Source organism: Schistocerca piceifrons, chromosome 9 (genome assembly GCF_021461385.2).
Source record: "Schistocerca piceifrons isolate TAMUIC-IGC-003096 chromosome 9, iqSchPice1.1, whole genome shotgun sequence".
Lineage (NCBI taxonomy): Eukaryota > Metazoa > Arthropoda > Insecta > Orthoptera > Acrididae > Schistocerca > Schistocerca piceifrons.
Genome location: NC_060146.1, coordinates 140,267,222 through 140,288,798, shown reverse-complemented (window position 1 = coordinate 140,288,798; position 21,577 = coordinate 140,267,222). Strand labels below are relative to the sequence as shown.

General features: G+C 40.5%; 1 protein-coding gene across 1 annotated transcript; it reads left to right on the top strand.

The window, feature by feature from the left end:
* Positions 1-1,912: 1,912 nt before the first annotated feature.
* LOC124716764 (zinc finger protein 501-like) lies at positions 1,913-14,650 on the top strand. The gene is made up of 2 exons (XM_047243309.1): positions 1,913-2,013; positions 13,166-14,650. The coding sequence occupies exons 1-2, from the start codon at positions 1,913-1,915 to the stop codon at positions 14,325-14,327; spliced, it is 1,263 nt and encodes a 420-aa protein (XP_047099265.1). The 3' UTR covers positions 14,328-14,650.
* The last annotated feature ends 6,927 nt before the right edge of the window (positions 14,651-21,577 follow it).

Below are 21,577 nucleotides of genomic sequence, written 5' to 3'. Positions count from 1 at the left end.
AGCAAAACTGAGGTTTCCGCCTTGGTTGCAGTGGTCCTCCTCTGGATCTCCTGATTTATAGAAGTCACTGCCACCATGTCCAGAACCTGTGTCTCATTAAGTTGTAGTTACTTGCAATATTTATTTGTTTATTTTATTTTTCATGTCTGAAGCATTCGTACATCAAAGAGCTGTACAGTAACTTAGTTATAAGTCTCGTAATTATTTAAACATAAATTATGCTATTAGTTTTATATGTATATGCCACTGAAGTTAAAAACAGAAATATATATTGCATATGTATTAAATTTTCCCAGGCCAAAGTTGGGCCACAGAGGTTATGTTGCCTGAAGCTTTGGCCAGATTTTTGGTAGTGCACATAACTGGGCACTGACTGCTTTGCAATAGGTGGTCTGTAGTCTTTTCAACAGCACACTCATCTGTGTTGACTCCACTGCATGGAACCATGTGCATGGTTTCAATGTGCACCTTTTGACACCACTTCAAAGAGAGTTGAGCGTCTTCCAAATGGTCCAGTTTTCTATGTGGCTACGGGCATTCTTTCATCTGTTACGATCAGTCTCTGATGTGCTGGCTTCTGGGGTGTCACTCCTGAAGTCTTAATTGCTCAGGCGGTTTTGTAGGCACCTTGGTTGTTTACGTAAGTCTTGGTTATGCAGGCTGGTGCATGAACAGGGGTGGGCTACCGATGTTATGGCTTTCATCCTCTCTTTCATGTCTGGAGTTGCCCTTCCAGCAAGGCAGTATAGATTCTCTAGAGGTGTGGGACGGAGACAGCCTGTGGTGGTCCGTTGCTGCGTTTTTCATTAAGAGCAACGTCTACAGTTGTTGAGTGACAAGACCGATACCACAAGGACAGACTTATTCTGCCATGAAGTAGCACAAGGCAAATGCAAATGTTTTTACTGACCTTGTCTGTAACTCCAAAGTTTTCTTGTGACCCTCATACCTCACTGTTTCAGGCACTCACTTTCTGGTCGGTAATTATTCAATGCCTCTTATGGGTGCATGCTCGGCCCAGAGAGACCTCAAGATATTTATAGGCTGTGCAGTGTTCCACACACAAGAAAATACCCACAAGAAATACTGAAGGAGCATACAGAATTTAGACACCAATACTATTTCAAAAACTTTATTGAACTTTTAGAATACAAAAATGGATAAATCGGAAGTAACATATGCAACAACCGAAGACAAGCATGGCAAATTTTAGTTAAAGAAATAATATCTCCCTTTATCCGCAAAAACTTTGAAAACATTTAGTGTCAAACTATTGTCAGACTGTCATTAACATATTATTTTCAATATATTTACCACCTTATCAAAACACTGACGGTTATAAGACAGTTCACTAACGACATAATACGGAGGTTACATCAAATATTTCCAGCCCAGTGCCTTTCCAAACAGTTTTTCAATGTGTTGCCCCACTGAGCTCCTTCAGTAGGTATAGCACGAACACCGGTACATTAGTAGTGGCATTATTTCATATGGATTGTTACAGCCAAGGGAACAAGAAAATAATTGAGGAATTCAGAAGTTGGCATCCATAAACGCAATTGTAGCATTAGAGATAACTCACCACAGTACTGGTGATGGGTCATATACCATGACATAAACAAAAATAAAAATAGAAATTCAGCGTAGATGTTTACAGAAGTGAGTATCTAATAAGACTCGTAATATGTTGTTTTTTTTCCTTTTCTTTTCGTATTATACAAATAGTTGTTTTGATACATATCAGTGAGTTCTGTGTATCACACTGGGTATTACTCCTTCATCCAAGATCCCACATTAATTTCTGCCTAATTACGTTTCCTTCAGTGTCAGTCGAAATGCAAATGTAATGACTGGATGAGTTGCAGACCTTTTAACCTTGATTCTTCCATCAGTAAAAGGAGACAACATCGATATGCCCGGACTGAGTGGCGAGTATGGACACCAGGGCAGCAGCATGCTGCTTCTGCACAACATGGCTGGATGCAGCTGTGGCCTTACTGATGCAAGGAAGAAGTCAGCTCAGTGGCACTGTGTATACTGTAAACAGCTCCAGGAGACCAACAAGAGCGAGCTAATGCCCTGTGTTGAACCCAGGGAGGTGGCGAAGTGTTAGATGATGGCACCCCAGTAGAGACCCCCCCCTCTCAGCAGCACCAGTTCTACACTTGACTCCATCAACTCGTCTTTCCATAGCTGATGAATGTGGTGTGTGAGGTTATTACTGCTCAGACAAAGATGGGACCAACAACTAGTGTGGAGACAGTAATGGCGCCAGCTGAAGTTCGAAGTCCAAGAACCACAGCTGCTATCAGATAACTGGGAGCTTATACACTTGCCGAGCCCATGTGTGTTGTGACAGGAGCACGCTTCCCATCGCAGCAGGGGAAGTGTGGCATTGTGCAGCTGCATGAAGTATTCCAATCCAAAGCTGCTGCGTTTCACAATGCTATAGCAGCATTATTTCATTAGTGGTGGGGCCACACGCCTCTTGGATGGTTGCGAATTCTTAGCTGCGTTTGATGCCATAACCGTTCCTCCACTCCCTCCCCCAAATTTCTGATACCAAAATGTAATGATGGATCAGAAGCTTTACCATCATTATCAATGTCACTCTCAATAAAATTGGGAGGATGTAAGAATAAAAATATGGCCCATCTGAGTGAGCATGCCATACCTGTGCAGTCTACATATACGTTGCTGTGTATGTTATGACATAGAGTTATGTCATTATAAAGAAGAGAAAGAAGGAGAACTTCAGAAATTAGTGATGAGAAGAATGGAGGCATTTAGGGGAAGAGTAAGCTCTGAAAACTTGCTTCCTGTAATTAATTCTTGAAACTGCAGCATAAGCTGATGATGAGAGTGACACAGTTCAACTTAATTAATATGAGATCAATAGAAGGAGTGTGTTTTATATGATGAATGTTGATGTATGTCTCTCTTGGAACACTAGCAGAAAAAGTAACTCAGAGCTGGTATGTAGTGTAGCGTTGTAGAGATTGTGGTAGTTCAATCGTTTCAATGTGCAGTAATTTTTGCACATCATCATTTCAGCGTTAGACAGAAAGAATACAGTGCTTGATCACAGAGTTGACACCAAAAGTGCTGTGCCAGTGGCAGAGGAAGCAGTTTACCGTATGCTCATCCATAGTTGTCCAAATTGCTACAGAGACATGTGAGATGGAATTGTTTCTCAGGGTAACAGATGTGGGAGGATGCCCATGGGACATACTTTCAACCTGTCCATATTTTCGGAAAGTAGGACCGCATTCAATATGCTGAGTGTATGACTCATTGATACCTATCACCACCTGCTGTGAGCAGTGATGCTCAAACAGAACGATTGGAAATACAAAACACTGGGATACTGCTAAAGGAGTCTCAATGTGATATCTCAGGGCTGACCTTTAACATTACAGCAACAATAACAGGGACTACTGCAACGAATCTTACATATCATCCACTTTATCTACCTGATTTATCTCGTAAACCTTTCTAAATACTGTCAGTGTAAGACGTAACCTGTGTGAATAACACCTTTGTTACCACCATACATAGTTCTCTCAACAAGATTATAGTCACACAGAGTGAGTACATCAGTGCAGAACAGATGTTTCAGCACATTCAACAGCTCCGCAGAGGGAACTCGACCTTGAGAACTTTTTTAATGCTGGTCATCGTTAGTGTGGTCTATGTCCTTCGTCAGCAGAGAGCAGTCCACCTATCTAAGCACCCATTACATTGCCTACAAACCAAATATGTCGACCACAAGCTTAGAACACTCAAGATGTGCCAGTCTTCAGATACCATGTGATGGAATGTGCAGGGAAGGGGAATACAAAATGGAGGAAGTGTAAATAAGGATGTGAGATATTAGCCACCATGTGTTCAGGGAAAAATGTGCACACTGCAGTATCATGTTGTTTTAGTAATACACAGGCTCATCAGCAGCCTGAAATTTGGAGGACTGAATTCACGTTAGGGGGTAGGAAACTGTTGCACAACATCACCATTGACGACATCACCATTGACGAACTTCTGCAGTGGCGAGCTAAAATAAAAATGGTATAGCTTTCTTCAACACAGCGGTAGTAGGCTGGGTTGCTTCATGCTGTGGCACAAAGCCATGCTTCCATAGCTACTTTATGGGACGTTTGCTCCTGTCACAACACACCCAGGCCCAACTATGTGAAGCTGCTGGTCTATAAGCCACAAATTATGGTTCTATGTCTCAAACGAGTACCACTGAGACAAGGCCAGCCCCTGGGTGTTATCACGTGTCACTCTGGCTGATTCCAAGTGTCTTGGGTTAAATGTGCCATTTTTTGAGCCTTGCTGGTTAGTAAAAGCTGTCTAAAGTATGCAAATGTTCAGCCGCAAGGTCGCAACCTACCAAGCTGACTTCAGCCATACATTGGCAACTCTGCGTTTACTGCTACCTGTGTTACGCTGAATGTCCACGCTTTCCACATTTTTCCTGGTTAGATGTGCCTAATAAAGAATGTTGCTATTGAATGAACACTTTTAACTTCCCACTCGTCCAGTATTTGAAGATTGCAACCCAGAGATCAAGGACACACCACTATGGGGCAGAAGTTGTTTTTCTGGCTAGCACTGGTGTCAGTGTTGATTGCCACTCTGCTATGGTGTTACATCAGGTACATTGTAAAAACTTCTACAAAACATCTTTGTTCATTGTGCCATCGTCATGAAGTAGCATTCCACCATCACACTATCTCCACAGGATTCCTCCATTGCCAAAAACAATCACAAGGGGAAGCTGGCATTTTTGTGGAATAGATTCAGGTGAAACTTCACAGATACATAACTGGAAACAATCGACTCCTAGTTGGGGCTATATCTCGGGAAGACAGATTCTGAAAGATATTGTGAGTGAACAGTTCAATAGGCTGTGTCCCAAGATGAGTATAATGATATTAGCAGACACTTGACGCTTAAACGCTTGTGGTTGTAATCAATCATGTAACTATGTGTCATCTTTAAAACCCTCACATACAGTTATTAAGCTGAGGTACATGGAGTTGTAGTACGAAAATTTTAATAACAGTATGGCGACGATATTTGTCATTGCTTTGATATACCGTACGTATTTCTCTGTGTATTTCATTGTTCTTCAATTCTTTCCCGCAGCTGTGGTTGTTCTGTAACTGTAAATACTAATATGTTGTTAGTACTTGTAAAGTTTCGCTTCCTGGTCCTTAACTAGAAAATACACATGATAATTTCGTTGTAACAACGCCTGAACAAATTGGGGAGGACTGAACTGTTAAAGATTTGCAAAAGCTTACTACATTTTTGTTACAATCAGGTAATAGATTCTAGAAATGTATTAATTATTTAATAGGCCCCTCATACGCGAAGCTGCATTGAAACCACTGGCATACTATATATTATTGTAGCAGTTTTCTTCGGTAGTTATAGACGTAATGATGGGTGCCTTTGGTCCAAATGTGTTCTCAGGTGACAGTCACGGAGCATGATGTTTGACAGCAAACATTTTACTAGTGCAATCTGTTACTTGCCGCTCATAGGAAAAATACATTACCACAATAACTACATTTCTGTTTTTTTATTCAATGCTGACCGCCGCACACAAAATTTATGAAAGATTTGTACACTTCACTTCTCTATAAGCATCGCAGCTGCATAATACTTGTGTACAAGTCTGCTGTCCATAAAGCGTTACACACTTAGAGCCATAAACGTGTCACGACTTTGCCGGGGAGTAGCCTTAGCAGTCCGCCACTGTTAATTTTAACCAAAGGAGCGATTACACTGTAGCTTCGAGCAACACCTAGTGCAAGCGAATGTATTCAAGAACCATTCCTGCATAGCAGAATTGTATGAAATAACATTGTGAAGGAATGAAGACGTTGCAAGCGCTCGAATGTAGCCCTGTGTGGGTCAAGAGACTTTGTGATACTGACCGTTGTGTTTGACTTCCATTTCCAACAGTGCAAGCATGCATACATATTTATGCCAGAGTAATTTGCTCTAATTGGAAGGAGTGCGTTTTAGTGCTAACTTCCCTGGCCAGGTGGGAATCTCTTGTGCTGTTTAGTACATGTGGGCTGCTGGGCTCCATAGGTATTTCGTTGTGTTGAGGTTATGCTTTAAGACGATTTATGTGCAATGAAGTCTGTTGCCGTAAAAGAAAGTACTGTAAAAATTCTACATGATTTCAGACAAAGAGAAGTCATATGGAAAGTCGCTTTTAAAGCTCATTTTTGTAAAAATTAGACTTGTGATGACCTTAGCGTCAAGTATGAGCTTGACCTTGCCAGGGAAAAAAAAAAAAAAAAACACAGAAGAACATGCCTATAAATTTATGAAAAGTGCACATGGAAACTGTGGATGGTTATTCTCTTGTCAAGGGTGAGTGTGAATCCTGAATCTTTCCTGGTCATGCTAACAAAGTTTTATGAATTTATTTGTAAAAGTATAGACAGTGTAAATTAAAATGTCCTGTGGGCCTCTCCTGCTCCAAGTCGGACCGTTTCACGTCCTACCCCCCTTAAGACGAATAAACAGCACAACAACTGATGAGTCTGACACGTGAACAAAAGAAAAGATAGGGCAGGTGGAACTCCTCAGAAAACTACAAGAAACCGAAGTGGAGGACATTGGTGACGCAAAAACCTCAAACCTGGGAAAATAATTTTTGTTCTAATGGATTCTGGAGTCTATACCAGTGGCGAATTTGTCGAGCCTGAGGATGTTGGTCTAATCTTCATTGACTAAAGTTGTGTAAACAACTTCTTTATCAAATAATATACGAATCATAGATTGAAAGTCAAGTACGCTTAACAAAATAACCAAGAAATTCCTTATATTTTCCCAGTTTCAGGAATAATCACTGAAATAGTTTACTGTGAAATACATAACTAGTTCAATCTGGCCCAAGTCGCTAGTTGCCAGTAATGCTAATCTTATCGCTGCAGTTTCCCAAGCAGAAAGTCTAATATGTTTCTGACTCTCTACTGAAATTTCCAAACAAAGCAATGTCATCACTATATATTTATCGTACGTCTGTTATTTAGATAAGTAATTTACCCATAATGGCCTTCGTATTTTCTATTTCTGTCGCCTTTCATCACAATAAACACAGCACATATTGCCAAGCAAAGAAATGGTTGCATAGCTAGTTGAACAATGAGGCAATTTGTGGAAAAACAGAGCACTCATGTCCAGTGTGTTTAACCCTCATATTTTTCCATTCGTATTGTTCCGTACATTATTGGTAGAGGAAAGAAGGATTATATGGACATAATCTTAATGTGCGGAAGGCATTTTTTGAAGCGTATTTCGAATTGTATTTTCTTATAACATTATTTGTTGTCATATTTTCGTTAGTTTCGAGAAAAATTATGTTTCGAATATCTGCTACATATTATAAAGATGTGTAAGGGATAGTAATAGTATTCGATTTATCAGGCTTTTCCTCATCACAATTTTTTTATTCGATTTTTATTATTGTGATCCCCACCAAAACTGTAGTGCTTGTACAACTGGCCTCATAACAGCAGCCAATACTCAAAGGTGTGTAAGTATAAAACTCAAAAGTTAATTACACACTGGAAAATGGTTCACTAGAAAATTGTCTTTCAATTAACATTCTGTATACGGCACTCCGCACATTAATTCAACTGCGAGCAGTATTAGAATCTGGGGTACAAAATACAAGTATTAACAACCAGGACCTCAAGCACATCAAAATGCCTAGGCACAGTTTAAAACATCTTGGGTAACAGTTTATTTGAAGCAACTTTCATACCATACGTGGCGCACTGTATGTCAATTTAGCGGAAACGTGTAAAACAGTAACCAGAGTACAAATCATCTGTTTAGATAAAAACTATATTTTGTTACTGCAGAAATCTGTCCACTTATAAAGCGTCCTATGATACCACATTCTGTTCACAGTACTTCATGTAATAATTCAAGAAATTTTTGCGTGTGCTAATAAACGTATATCACGTTTTATTTCTCCTATTCCTTTTCTTTACTTCATATCTAAATAAACACAAGTTCTTTTACGCAGTCACATTTCACTCCTCATGCCGCGTTCACTCACAATTACTCTCCACACCTCTATCGAGCCTGCTTTGATATGGCTTCACCTAGTAACCTACCGAAATACGAGAGCAGTTTGAAAAGCTCACAGAGTTTAGGGATATCACCTGAACAGGTATATCATATTCTAACAGTGGAACTGGGTATGAGAGAATTATCTGCCAGATCGGTGCCACGACTGTTAATTCTGGATCAGAATGGCAGTGTCCCAACAATATTGAATCCATTTTCCAAGCAACTAACATCATGATTTGCGCTTGTATGTGACCAAAGATGAAATTTGGTTCTCTACTATCTATGCACCAGAGACAAAAAAAGCGACAAAGCAGTGCAAACATGTTGATTAACCACCACCAACGGAAGCAAATGCAGTATGGTCGGCCAGAAATATTATGACGTAAATTTTCTGGGATTCAAGAAGGATTCTGCTGCTAGATTATCTTCAAAGAGTTTAAACAATTACACAACAATACAACACTAATTTTCTAGACCAACTACAACAACAGATTCGCGTAAAATGCCAGATTTGACAAGAAAGAAAGTCATCTTTCATTAAGGCAATACACGATCACACCCAAGTGCCATTTCCATGGCAAAAGTACACGAACCAAGATACAAATCAACACACCTCTCTTATTCGCCTGATTTAGCTCCATCAGACTTTCATCTCGTCCCCAATCTCAAAATTTTCTTTGGTGATGGAGATTCTCTTCAAAGTAAAAACTGACAACTGAACTTGACGGTTTATTTTCCAAGACTGGAGGAATGTTAAGTTTTGTGATGGGATCAATGCACTGGAACATCGCTGGGCAAGTTCATTAATGTACATGGAGACTACATTGAAAAATTAAAAAAAATCACTGAGCTGATTCGTTTCTTTATATTCCCTTCCCAGAAATTTTGATGTCACTCTCGAAGTTTTGTAATAAAAAAACTGAAATATTGTTTCAAATAGCAGCAAGGATATAAATATTCAAACAGACTGTGTTGTCCATATAAATCACACTTCTTGAACAAAAGATGAGCCCATGTATACTATAAAGAAAAGAGAAAAAAGGACAGTCCTGGGGTGGATATTAAACATAAAAGGTTGTTTATGATTATTCTTTATTTGTAATAAAAATTGTTCCAGTTATTTAGCAGTGGAAGCTTTTGTAGATAATGTGTTTGACTTGCTAATTAAAATATGTACTTTAGGTTAGCACAAATTTCATGAAATGTAATAGCCTCAGAAAAGAACCCACATTCGTGTGACTAGCGTGGTGACCAATGTTACATAGGTCCAAGCGGCTGTTGGTGCTCAGAATCTGATACACTACTGGTCATTAATATTGCTACATCAAGGAGAAATGCAGATGATAAACGGATATTCATTGGACAAATATATTATACTAGAACTGACATGTGATTACATTTTCACTCAATTTGGGTGCATAGATCCTGAGAAATAAATACCCAGAACAACCACCTTTGACCGTTGTAACGGCCTTGATACGCCTGGGCATTGAGTCAAACAGAGCTTGGATGGCGTGTACAGGCAGAGCTGCCCATGCAGCTTTAACACGATACCACAGTTCATCAAGAGTAGTGACTGGCGTATTGTGACGAGCCAGCTGCTCTGCCACCATTGACCAGACGTTTTCAATTGCTGAGAGATATGGAGAATGTGCTGGCCAGGGCAGCAGTCGAACATTTTCTGTATCCAGAAAGGCCCCGTACAGGACTTGCAACATGCAGTCATGTATTGTCCTGCTGAAATGGTTTCGCAGGGATCGAATGAAGGGTAGAGCCACGACGGATGCGACCATCATGATGCTGTAAACAGAACGTGGATTCATCCGAAAAAATGACGTTTTGCCGTTCGTGCACCCAGGTCCTGTCTGTGATGCAGTGTCGGGGGTAACCTCAGCCATGGTCTCCGAGCTGATAGTCCATGCTGCTGCAAACGTCGTAGAACTGTTCGTGCAGATGGTTGTTGTCTTGCAAACGTCGCCATTTGTTGACTCAGGGATCGAGACGTTGCTGCACGATCCGTTACAGCTATGCGGATAAGATGCCTATCATCTCGACTGCTAGTGATACGAGGCCGTTGGGACCCAGCACGGCGTTCCGTATTACCCTCCTAAACACACCGATTCCATATTCTGCTAACAGTCATTGGATATCGACCAACGCGAGCAGCAATGTCGTGATACGATAAAAAGCAATTGCGATAGACTACAATCCGACCTTTATGAAAGTTGGAAACGTGATTGTACACATTTCTCCCCCTTACACGAGGCATCACAACAACGTTTCACCAGGCAACGCCGGTCAAATGCTGTTTGTGTATGAGAAGTCGGTTGGAAACTTTCCTCATGTCAGCACGTTGTAGGTATCGCCACCAGCGCCAACCTTGTGTGAATGCTCTGAAAAGCAAATCAGTTGCATATCACAGCATCTTCTTCCTGTCGGTTAAATTTCGCGTCTGTAGCACATCTTCGTGGTGTAGCAATTTTAATGGCCAGATGTGTATATTCAAAACATTTACGAACAATTAAAGGCATGCAGAAGGTGAGCAAATGTAATTTACCACAGAGGTTGCAACTTTCTTGCAATGGTCAAACTAAAACATTTTCACATAAAGGTGTCTGATGGGTAATACAGTGATAAAGAAGTAATTTTGGAAATGATTCACCTTTAGCACAAAGAGCAAGAAACCATTTAGCCTTTCGAGCAACTATTTCAGAGAGTGAGAAGTTGCTACGTTTCGCAAATATCTGGAATGCAATAAACATATCTTCTTCTCTACTACATTCATGAAGTTGCAGCGTTTTTAAACTCTTCTTTATAATCATAAAATCATGAAAGAGCATTCTAATAAATAAATTCAACTCTTCAATATCAGAAGTATCTGTGCTTTCATCAAACTGAAGCGAACAATATTCAAATGATTGAAGGTCCTGATATAAGTGAGGCGTTAATTTTTTAGAAATCTGCTCAACATGTCTAGCAACAGTTTGGTGAGACAGTTGAAGTCCCTTTATAGAAGACAATAATTCCAGATTTATCTTTGTGCCTGTCAAACAGTGATCCACAGCACTGATCACTTCTCCATTAACTGGAAGGTTTTATCCTTTTTGCTAATACATAACAGACTTTATAAGAGGCCATTGTCACGTTACTATTTTGATTATGTGGCTTTGTGAACACACTTTGCCATAATGTTAACGGTATGTTTTGGTAAATTCAGAATTAACAGGAAACCAGAGGTTGAATATACCGCTTCAGTTGTTAAGTACTTTTATTATCACACCGGTTTCGAGCTCTTATAAGTACATCTTCAGGTGTCTTAACTTGGTGCTGTGTTCCAAGAGCGCCGCGGTTGACGTAAACAAGGCGCGGTGTGCTATCCACAAGCGCCACTTCATGCTTTGCACTCGTAGGTAGCACATTGACGTAAACAAGGCGCGGCGTGCTTCCCATGAGCGCCACTTTGTGCTTTGCGCTCGTAGGTAGTACATTGAGGTAAAAAAGGCGCGGTATGCTACCCACGAGCGCCACTTCATGCTTTGCGCTCGTAGGTAGCACATTGACGTAAACAAGGCGCGGTGTGCTACCCACGAGCGCCACTTCATGCTTTGCGCTCGTAGGTAGCACATTCATGTAAACAAGGCGCGGCGTGCTACCCACAAGCGCCACTTCATACATTGCGCTCGTAGGTTGCACATCGCGCCTTGTACACGTCAACTGCAGCTCGGTGGTTCAAATGGCTCTGAGCACTAGGGACTTAACTTCTGAGGTCATCAGTCCCCTAGAACTTAGAACTACTTAAACCTAACTAACCTAAGGACATCACACACATCCATGCGCGAGGCAGTATTCGAACCTGCGACCGTAGCGGTGACGCGGTCCCAGACTGTAGCACCTAGAATCGCTCTGCCACCCTGGCCGGCCGCGCTCGGTGGTCACAGCACCAATTTACAACACCGGAAGATGGGCGAATAAGAGCCCAAAACTGGTCGTGTCATAATAAAGAACTTTACAACTGAAGCGGTATTTTCAACCTCTGGTATAATGCTCAGTTGCGGTTTTCCTCCAACAGGATTGTTTGTATTAACAGGGAGGTCTCATGTTACTGCACGTACACCCACAAGCTCTTGCACTATACTGGATAGAGCCAAAAACGTCGCATAGGAGGAAGTTTTGGTACAAACAATGATGTTCCAAATGTGACTGTATTGTTTGTGGCAAAACTTTGTTGGCGTTAAAGTGAATCTGTCTCCAAATCCTTACAATTGAAGTCTAATATTTATTCAGGTATAGAAGCAGTAAAGCTTTCAGTGTATTTTCTTCTGAACTTTGATTCAACGTAAGAAATCGTCAGAATAGAAATTTGCTTATGAAGGGCACCAGCGGAACGTATTGCAGGCACAATAGCACCCTGGGGTGCCATACTGGACAGCTCTGCTTTATAGCATATTCAGGAAAGTTGCTCATTCGTTTTGTTACCAAAGAAATCTTCTTGGTGGTATAGCTATGAAAAACGTCTCACATGTCCCAACGTATCAGTGAGCTACAAGAAAAGGAATTTCTGATGTTAAATGTCTGCCACACACTTTACAATTGCTTGTGGGGTATGGATGTAGATGTAGAAGTTTGTAAGGTATGCATTAGAGTCCTGTGGTTCTTATCAGGCAGGATTTTGCGTTTGGTGGAACAGTTATTGTGGGTGTGATTTCACGTCATTTCACTTCGCAATAACATCACTATCAATGAATTTGCCAACATTTAACTTCTTGTGGATACTGTTTGCCAAATTTACCGTCTTGCAACTTTTGAGACCTAAAATAAGCCTTCACATGAACTGAAATGTTTCTGTTGTTTCTTGGAACAGTACAAAAAATAATATTGACTCAAGTCTCTGTGATACTGATTCATAACTTGTTTGCAGAATGTGTCTTATGTCACTCATTCATGAGGATCTTTTGACACGTTTGGCAACTTGGCGTATGTTATTATTATTTTCATTTACATAGTTGTACATTTATGACAATATTTTATTACATAGTTTTCTCCCTTTTTTCTGCAGTGCTATCCCAGTTGGCATCGAGAATGACAATGGTATTGATAACAGTGACAGTTTGGTTCCCATTGTTTCACCGGTTGAAGGAACAGGCAACAGGATACAAAACACCGTCATGCAGGAAGCATTGTGTGGGAATAAAACTGGTGAATGGCATCTGCAACATTGGTGTAACATCTGCAAAAAGACGTTTACACAGTTGCAAGACCTGAAGGATCACTCACATGTGGACACAAGTGAAGTTCTGCATTCTTGCAACGTGTGCCACAAGACATGTACTACAAGAGCTACTGTAGAGGGGCACTTCCACCTGCACACTGGTGAGCGACTCTACACCTGTCGCATTTGCAACCAGACATTTACACAAAGTAGTCATCTTAGGCAGCATTCAAATCTGCTTAGTAGTGATTGCACCTACAGCTGTGGAGTTTGCAGTGAGACATTCACAGAGAGGGGCAGTCTGATGCAGCAATCAAAGGGACACGTTGGAGAACGTCCCTACAGCTGTGGTATATGCAACAAGACATTCACAGAAAGGGGTAATCTGAAGCAGCATTCAAAGGTACACAGTGGTGAACGCCCCTACAGCTGTGGCACATGCAACAAGACTTTCAAACTAAGTTCTCATCTGAAACGACACTCACAGCAGCACTCTGGTGAACGCCACTACAGCTGTGGCGTATGTAACAAGACTTTCAAGCAAAGTTCTCATCTGAAACGACATTCACAGCAGCACAATGGTAAACGCCCCTACAGCTGCGGCATTTGCAATATGATGTTTACAGAAAGGGAAAATCTGATGCAACATTCAAAGCTACACATTGGTGAACGCCCCTACGGCTGTGGCACATGCAACAAGACATTTGCAGAAAGTGGTTATCTGAAGCAGCATTCAAAGGTACACACTGGTGAACGCCCTTATAGCTGTCTAATATGCAACAAGACATTCACAGAAAGGGGTAATCTAAAGAAGCATTCAAAATTGCACCTTGGTGAACGTCCATACCGTTGTGATGTTTGCAATAAAACATTTACACAAAATGGTAGCTTGAAGATGCACTCGATGCTCCACACTGGCGAACGGCCATACTCATGTGGCGTGTGTGGCATGTCATTCAGGAGGCAAGCTGACCAGAGAAAACACATGCAAATGCACACTGGTGAATGACCGTATTTGAACACATTCACATTCAGGAGGAACACCCAGAACTTTCGGCTGCATCCTAGGAGGGACTACACAGGTGCAGCATTTGTTACAAGGAATGTGAACTGAATGGAAGCCATGGGAAACATCTACTTATTTATGAAAAGGAATGCCTATGTAATGATGTTGTATGTGGGAAGATACTCATGACAGGCTGCAAACTGGAGAAGCACTCACTTCCACACACATGAAAGTTTGAAAGTACACCAGCACTTGCAAAGTCCTATTGCTGTGGCTTTTGTCAAATGACATTTAAGAGCAGACTTGTCATTAAATCTTATGGTTAGGATGATTCTTACGATATTTTGTGTTGTAACAATTACGCTCGATGGAGAGCTGCCTATGGAGGAAAACTTAAACTTCATAATATCTGAACTGGAACATCAGTGCAATCACAGTAATTATGCAACTCAGAAAAACAAATGTATCATAGGGATTGTTTAGACGCTGCAGTAAATTGACTCACAGCAACATCAAATAAAGAAGACTGGTTGTGAAATGAATTATGAGCGAACAGTTCAGTAGACAGACCGTGTCCCACAATTGGTATAATGATACTGGAAGGCACATGATGTTTTCATGTCTGTGCTTGTAATTTATTGTTATGTCTGTACTTGTAATACATCACTAAGTATGTGTCAGTCTTTAAACCTTCAAGTAGTGTTATTAAGAGTTGAGCTGGCAGGAGTACGAAAATTCTGGAGAAGCATGTCATATGTGAAGAGCATCTGATGCCTATGCTCCATACCAAACTGCAAGGGATGTCTGGCAACCTCAGCCTGGCCACACGATGTGCAAACAAAAGTGTAGTTTTTGCGACCATAAACGAACTGTTTGCGATGACACAATTCGACAAGTAGCAGCAGCAAGGCAATCGGCTACACCTGTACTGCTACTCGTCATTCCTGGGCTGTCTGCCACCCAATAACACAATCCTGCTGCAGTGCAGCAGCCTCTCACAAACCTAGCACATTCGCAATGAATCTCTGTGATTTGCCATCTCCAGACAGAGAGGGTATTATCTGGATGCATTAGCATTTGCATCCAAAATCTGAGGGGTATCAAAAGGGTTCTCTATCCTGCCAGTGCCATGGAATTGGTGAATGGGTATATCTGTTCAGAAATATTTTTAAAGTTCTCAACAAAGTTGCGCACAAAGCCAAAGGATGTTGCCAAACTGCAGGTCTTAGAGGGACCCTCTAAAGTTTTATTCACTCGTGTGTCAATGTCACATGCCCTCTGCACACGCCACAGGGCGCACGAAAAAGGAGCAACGAAAAAGTGTAAGCATCCTTTTTTTGCTTCGGATAGAGTTCAAAATTTCCTTGAATGGTTTTGAATGGTCCCTAGTGGTTCCACCATGCACATCAGAGATCTATTCCTATGCCACCAGTGTTTGGTAAATTTACCGAAAAGGCTCTGTTTCTAGCAATATTTGACTATTTCATTTTATATATTTTGCTGTCAAAAGTATAGTTGGTTTTATAAGTGGTTTAACAACTAAAAGTTCTGCATTCTCTTTCTCTGTGACGTACTGTGTGGATTAAAGAAAAGGTTTTGAATGCTATGCATGTTTTTTTATTTAACTAAAGCATTTGATTGTGTTGATCACAAAATATTGCTCCATATGGAATATGGGGAGCAGCTCACAATTGGTTCACCTCTTAGTTTAAGAACAAACAGCAAACGATCATTCTAAATAGTATTGAGAATGGCAATGATGTGGGTCTGAGTGGGGCACTGTTAAATAGGGGTGCCACAGAGATCAGTACTGGGGCCACTCCTGCTCCTTATTTATATAAATTATATGCCTCCTAGAATTACAGGTGATTCTAAAATACTTCTGTTTGCTGATGACACTAACTTGATAATAAAGGATGCTGTGTGCAGTGTTGCCACTATTTCAAACAGTGCAGTTTAAGACATAAGTCCATGGCTTGTAGAACATAAATCAACACTAAATCACAGTAAGACTCAGTTTTTACAGTTTCTAATACACAATTCAACATAATCTGGCGTCCTAATAACACATAATGGGCATATGATGAATGAGACTGAACAGTTCAATATTCTAGATTTTCAGATAGACAGTAAATTGTCATGGAAAGCCGATGTTCAGGATCTTGTTCAAAGACTTAATGCTGCCATTTTCACTATATGAAGATTATCTGAAGGAATGGATAGTTTGACACAAAAAGTATTCCACTTTACTTATTTTCATTCACTTATGACACAGTATTATATTTTGGGGTAACTCTTCCCGTTCTCTAAGGATATTTTTTGCTCATAAATTGGCGATTCAGGCAATCAGTGGTGTAAGTTCACAAACCTCTTGTTGATCTCTGTTCATTAGTCTTGGTATTGTGACAATGGCTTCTGAACATATATAGTCTTTAATGTCATTTCTCGTTAACAATATCAGCTTCTTCTCAAGAATTAGCAGCTTTCTCTCATTTGATATTAGGCAGAAATTCAATCTTCATTTGGATCACACCTCATTGACTCTTGTGCAGTAAGTCGTGCAGTATTCTGCTGCACTCATTTTCAATAAGCTGCCACAAGAATTTAAAAATTCCTGAACACTGGTATTTGTTTTGCGTGTGTCAATACACTGCTGTCTGAACCGCTGCAGAGCCCGAGGGTGACATCGCAGGGTACCCAAGCTCTTGCACCATTACAGAGGACAGTAGAGAAAGTGACATGGTTTCAAGAAAGTAACAGTTCAATTTTCTTGCACAGTTCACGTTTTAGGGTTGAACAGAAATGTAAGTGTTAGGAAGCCCTTTCTGACTTCGTAGCATGAGCCATTTTGTAAAGATCTTTGAGAAAGTTTTGGCAACATGAAGACACATAAAAATAAAGGAAGAATGAGTAACAACAATATTGGTTAAGAGCAGTATATCTAATTTTCACTGTAAAGCAGATGAAGGAACACGAGTATAAATACAGAATACGTCTGTTGAAAAAGTATTTGATAGTGTATATGAAAACAAAATATGAAAGCCCTAGAGAACAGTGGAGTAGAAAAGCAGACTAAATTCTTAACTGCACAAGGCAAGTCTAGGAAGTCATAGCCTTGTTTGTCACAGAACCTTCAAAGTATCTGGTTCAAACCTTCCATTCAGTTTAAAATCAGGGGGGCTATAAGCAGTTCTAGGGACAACACTGGAGAATTTGAGCCTCACTGAAATTCCATGAGCAAGGCTGCACTTGTCAGTATACTCTGTCAGTTGCTGCAATGATACATGTGTGACCTCAGAGCCTATGTCCGAGACTCCACTTGCTCAAATGTGCACCACATTCTGCAGTTGGTTGCACCCTGTTCCCTCAATGGCTGCAGGAGTAGCTTCATCAACATGTTGAATGAGACCCCTCATGCTGCGCACTGTTTGTGCATCGTGATCCTTCACATCCCATACTGCTATTTCCACAAGGGTGCTTGTGATTGTGATTGATTTGAGCTGTTGACAATGAACAGACTTCTTCCCTATCACACATGATTCCCTAAGGCAAAGCTGGGCTCCCCACAGATGAAGTTTGTAACACTAGCTTAGTTTCAGTGGGAGACAGCAACTAAATTCGTTGATAATGAGTATAGGTGTAGGACATTGAATTTTCCCAGTCCTGCTTCCCATATAGAGGACCTTAGTGCTACCACTGATTCGACATTCCATCCAGTCAACAGGAAAGTGATGTATTCTGTAATTCATGGATAGGATACAGTATCCATGGCAGAGGATAAAGCTCGATAATTCGCCCAACACACACATTCACAGCAGCTTCCAATTGCTTGAAAGGCTGATGATTCCCTGGCACAAGACCAGCATTCACACAAGGGCTGCATTGTTTATTTTAATATTTATTCATTATTTTATATACAATATTTTGTATAAAGAAGATTATAGTTACAGACTGAGCATTAGTGAAAATCCGATTTTGAGTTAGTAAAGCCAACAAATATGATATTGTAAGCTACTCTGCAAGATCGAGTTTAAATATCCATCTTTGGGTGATATCTATTTACATAAGTTCACTATTAGATTCTATGTTTGGTTTAAAATATGTTTTGACGATTTTGTGTTGACCAAAACAATTTCTTGCTTTTCTCTAGCACTGTACTGTAATCAATGGATAAGTGCAGGTTGTGAATACAGTTTTGACAAAGTCAAAACCCCAACAAGAAAATGCAAATAACAAACCACATTCAAACCATCAGCTACACTGCTGAAGACGATCAGCGGAATGAACGACAGTATGCGGTATTGCGTAAAATAAGTGGCAATCTACTGATGAAATTGTAACATCACCGATGAATCTATGGTTGACGATAATACAAAAAAGAAACTGAGTTTTGGTCAAGGCAGAATGTTCCTTATACAGGGTGTTACAAAAAGGTATGGCCAAACTTTCAGGAAACATTCCTCACACACAAATAAAGAAAAGATGTTATGTGGACATGTGTCCGGAAACGCTTAATTTCCATGTTAGAGCTCATTTTAGTTTCGTCAGTATGTACTGTACTTCCTCGATTCACCGCCAGTTGACCCAATTGAAGGAAGGTAATGTTGACTTCGGTGCTTGTGTTGACATGCGACTCATTGCTCTACAGTACTAGCATCAAGCACATCAGCACGTAGCGTCAACAGGTTAGAGTTCATCACGAACGTGGTTTTGCAATCAGTGCAATGTTTACAAATGCGGAGTTGCAGATGCCCATTTGATGTATGGATTAGCACGGGGCAATAGCCGTGGCGCGGTACGTTTGTATCGAGACAGATTTCCAGAACGAAGGAGTCCCGACAGGAAGACGTTCGAAGCAATTGATCGGCATCTTAGGGAGCACGGAACATTCCAGCCTATGACTCGCGACTGGGGAAGACCTAGAACGACAAGGACACCTTCAATGGACGAGGCAATTCTTCGTGCAGTTGACGATAACCCTAATGTCAGCGTGAGAGAAGTTGCTACTGTACAAGGTAACGTTGACCACGTCACTGTATGGAAGTGCTACGGGAGAACCAGTTGTTTCCGTACCATGTACAGCTTGTGCAGGCACTATCAGCAGCTGATTGGCCTCCACGGGTACCCTTCTGCGAATGGTTCATCTAACAATGTGTCATCCTCATTTCAGTGCAAATGTTTTCTTTACGGATGAGGCTTCATTCCAACGTGATCAAATTGTAAATTTTCAAAATCAACATGTGTGGGCTGACGAGAATCCGCATGCAGTTGTTCAATCACGCCATCAACACAGATTTTCTGTGAACGTTTGGGCAGGCATTGTTGGTGATGTCTTGATTGGGCCCCATGTTCTTCCACCTACGCTCAATGGAGCAAGTTATCATGATTTCATACGGGATACTCTACCTGTGCTGCTAGAACATGTGCCTTTACAAGTACGACACAACATATGGTTCATGCACAATGGAGCTCCTGCACATTTCAGTCGAAGTGTTCGTACACTTCTCAAAAACAGATTCGGTGACCGATGGATTGGTAGAGGCGAATCCAGTTCCATGGCCTCCACGCTCTCCTGACCTCAACCCTCTTCGCTTTCATTTATGGGGGCATTTGAAAGCTCTTGTCTACGCAACCCTGGTACCAAATGTAGAGACTCTTTGTGCTCGTATTGTGGACAGTTGTGATACAATACGCCATTCTCCAGGGCTGCATCAGCGCATCAGGGATTCCAAGCGACGGAGGGTGGATGCAGGTATCCTCACTAACGGAGGACATTTTGAACATTTCCTGTAACAAAGTGTTTGACGTCACGCTGGTACGTTCTGTTGCTGTGTGTTTCCATTCCATGATTAATGTGATTTGAAGAGAAGTAATAAAATGAGCTCTAGCATTGAAAGTAAGTGTTTCCGGACACATGTCCACATAACATATTTTCTTTCTTTGTGTGTGAGGAATGTTTCCTGAAAGTTTGGTCATACCTTTTTGTAACACCCTGTATATTTGAGGTTTACAGAACCTGGCTAATAGAAAATACCTTACTCTTAGTTAGCTTCTAAAGGTACGTTTTTTCAAATTAGTATGGTATTGATGCGTTTTTCTGTGATTTTTATTTAATAGCAAATTACGTTATTTTTTATACAATACAGTTCATGTGAAAAGCGAAATTTAGTGAAACTATTTCCTGGTTTAGTGGAAGATAGATGACTAGTGCAACCAATCATTTCCAGCGTGAATGTTCCCAGGATCAGTTATTGTTATTACTTTCGGCATGTAAGTTCTCTGTCACAAATTTTAACTGAAATTCCGCCTCACAATGCTCTGCTCTATGGATAGTATTTTTGTTTGACTTCAGTGTGTTTACAAATAAGAGACAAATGAAGCTTCAACAGAAATGACAGTTGTGCATGAACTGTCTACAAACTTTGGTACCGGCTTGCAAATGATACTTCGATAATTCTAGTAAAGTACAGTATGTCAAATAAGAGTGCATTACAAGTATTCACATACATGTAGAGAAACATTCCATAGAGGAAGCACTCGTGATGCACAATGCTACTCAAAATGTTTTACATCGCACATAACATTTCACTTCGGTAGTTTTGTGTCTTGGTATTGTTGCCATTACAACATTAAACACCCCAGCTCTTTACCGATTGCGGTAGGTTAATAAATAAATAAGTAAAATTTTATTCTCGTTCAACTGTTACAGCAATAGCCAACGTCAATTTACAAATGTATATAAATATACGTCATATATACCAAAGAAAAAGATTAGTTCATGAAAGCTAAAACTACAATAAATTTCCAATAAAGTACAATTTTTAAGCTAAAGCAATTTGAACAACACAGTTTGCATTCACAATGCTCTCTCCAAATAATTACTACTATGCTGCCAAGTTTTCACATTTGCACAATTCATCGATCATGGCATCATCACATCATGGTGTATTCACACTGTCTCTCATGTCACGGAACATCAAGTCAGTTCAAGCCACGTGATCTCAACTCGCATGCCTGTCTTCAACAGGGTTGCCAAGTTAGTGGAATTTCCACTAAATTTGACGGATTTTACACACTCTCAGTGAGTGAAATTTTGCGTTTAGCGGTCAATGGATTTTTTAACGGATCTGTGTATTGATGTCTGCAACAATATTTTTCCATTTAATTCAGTCTTTCCATTATACAATTTGAAATTATATTTAGCCTGAAAAATCCTAAACTGGCAACAATATGGCTCTAGCTAAGTCTCAATA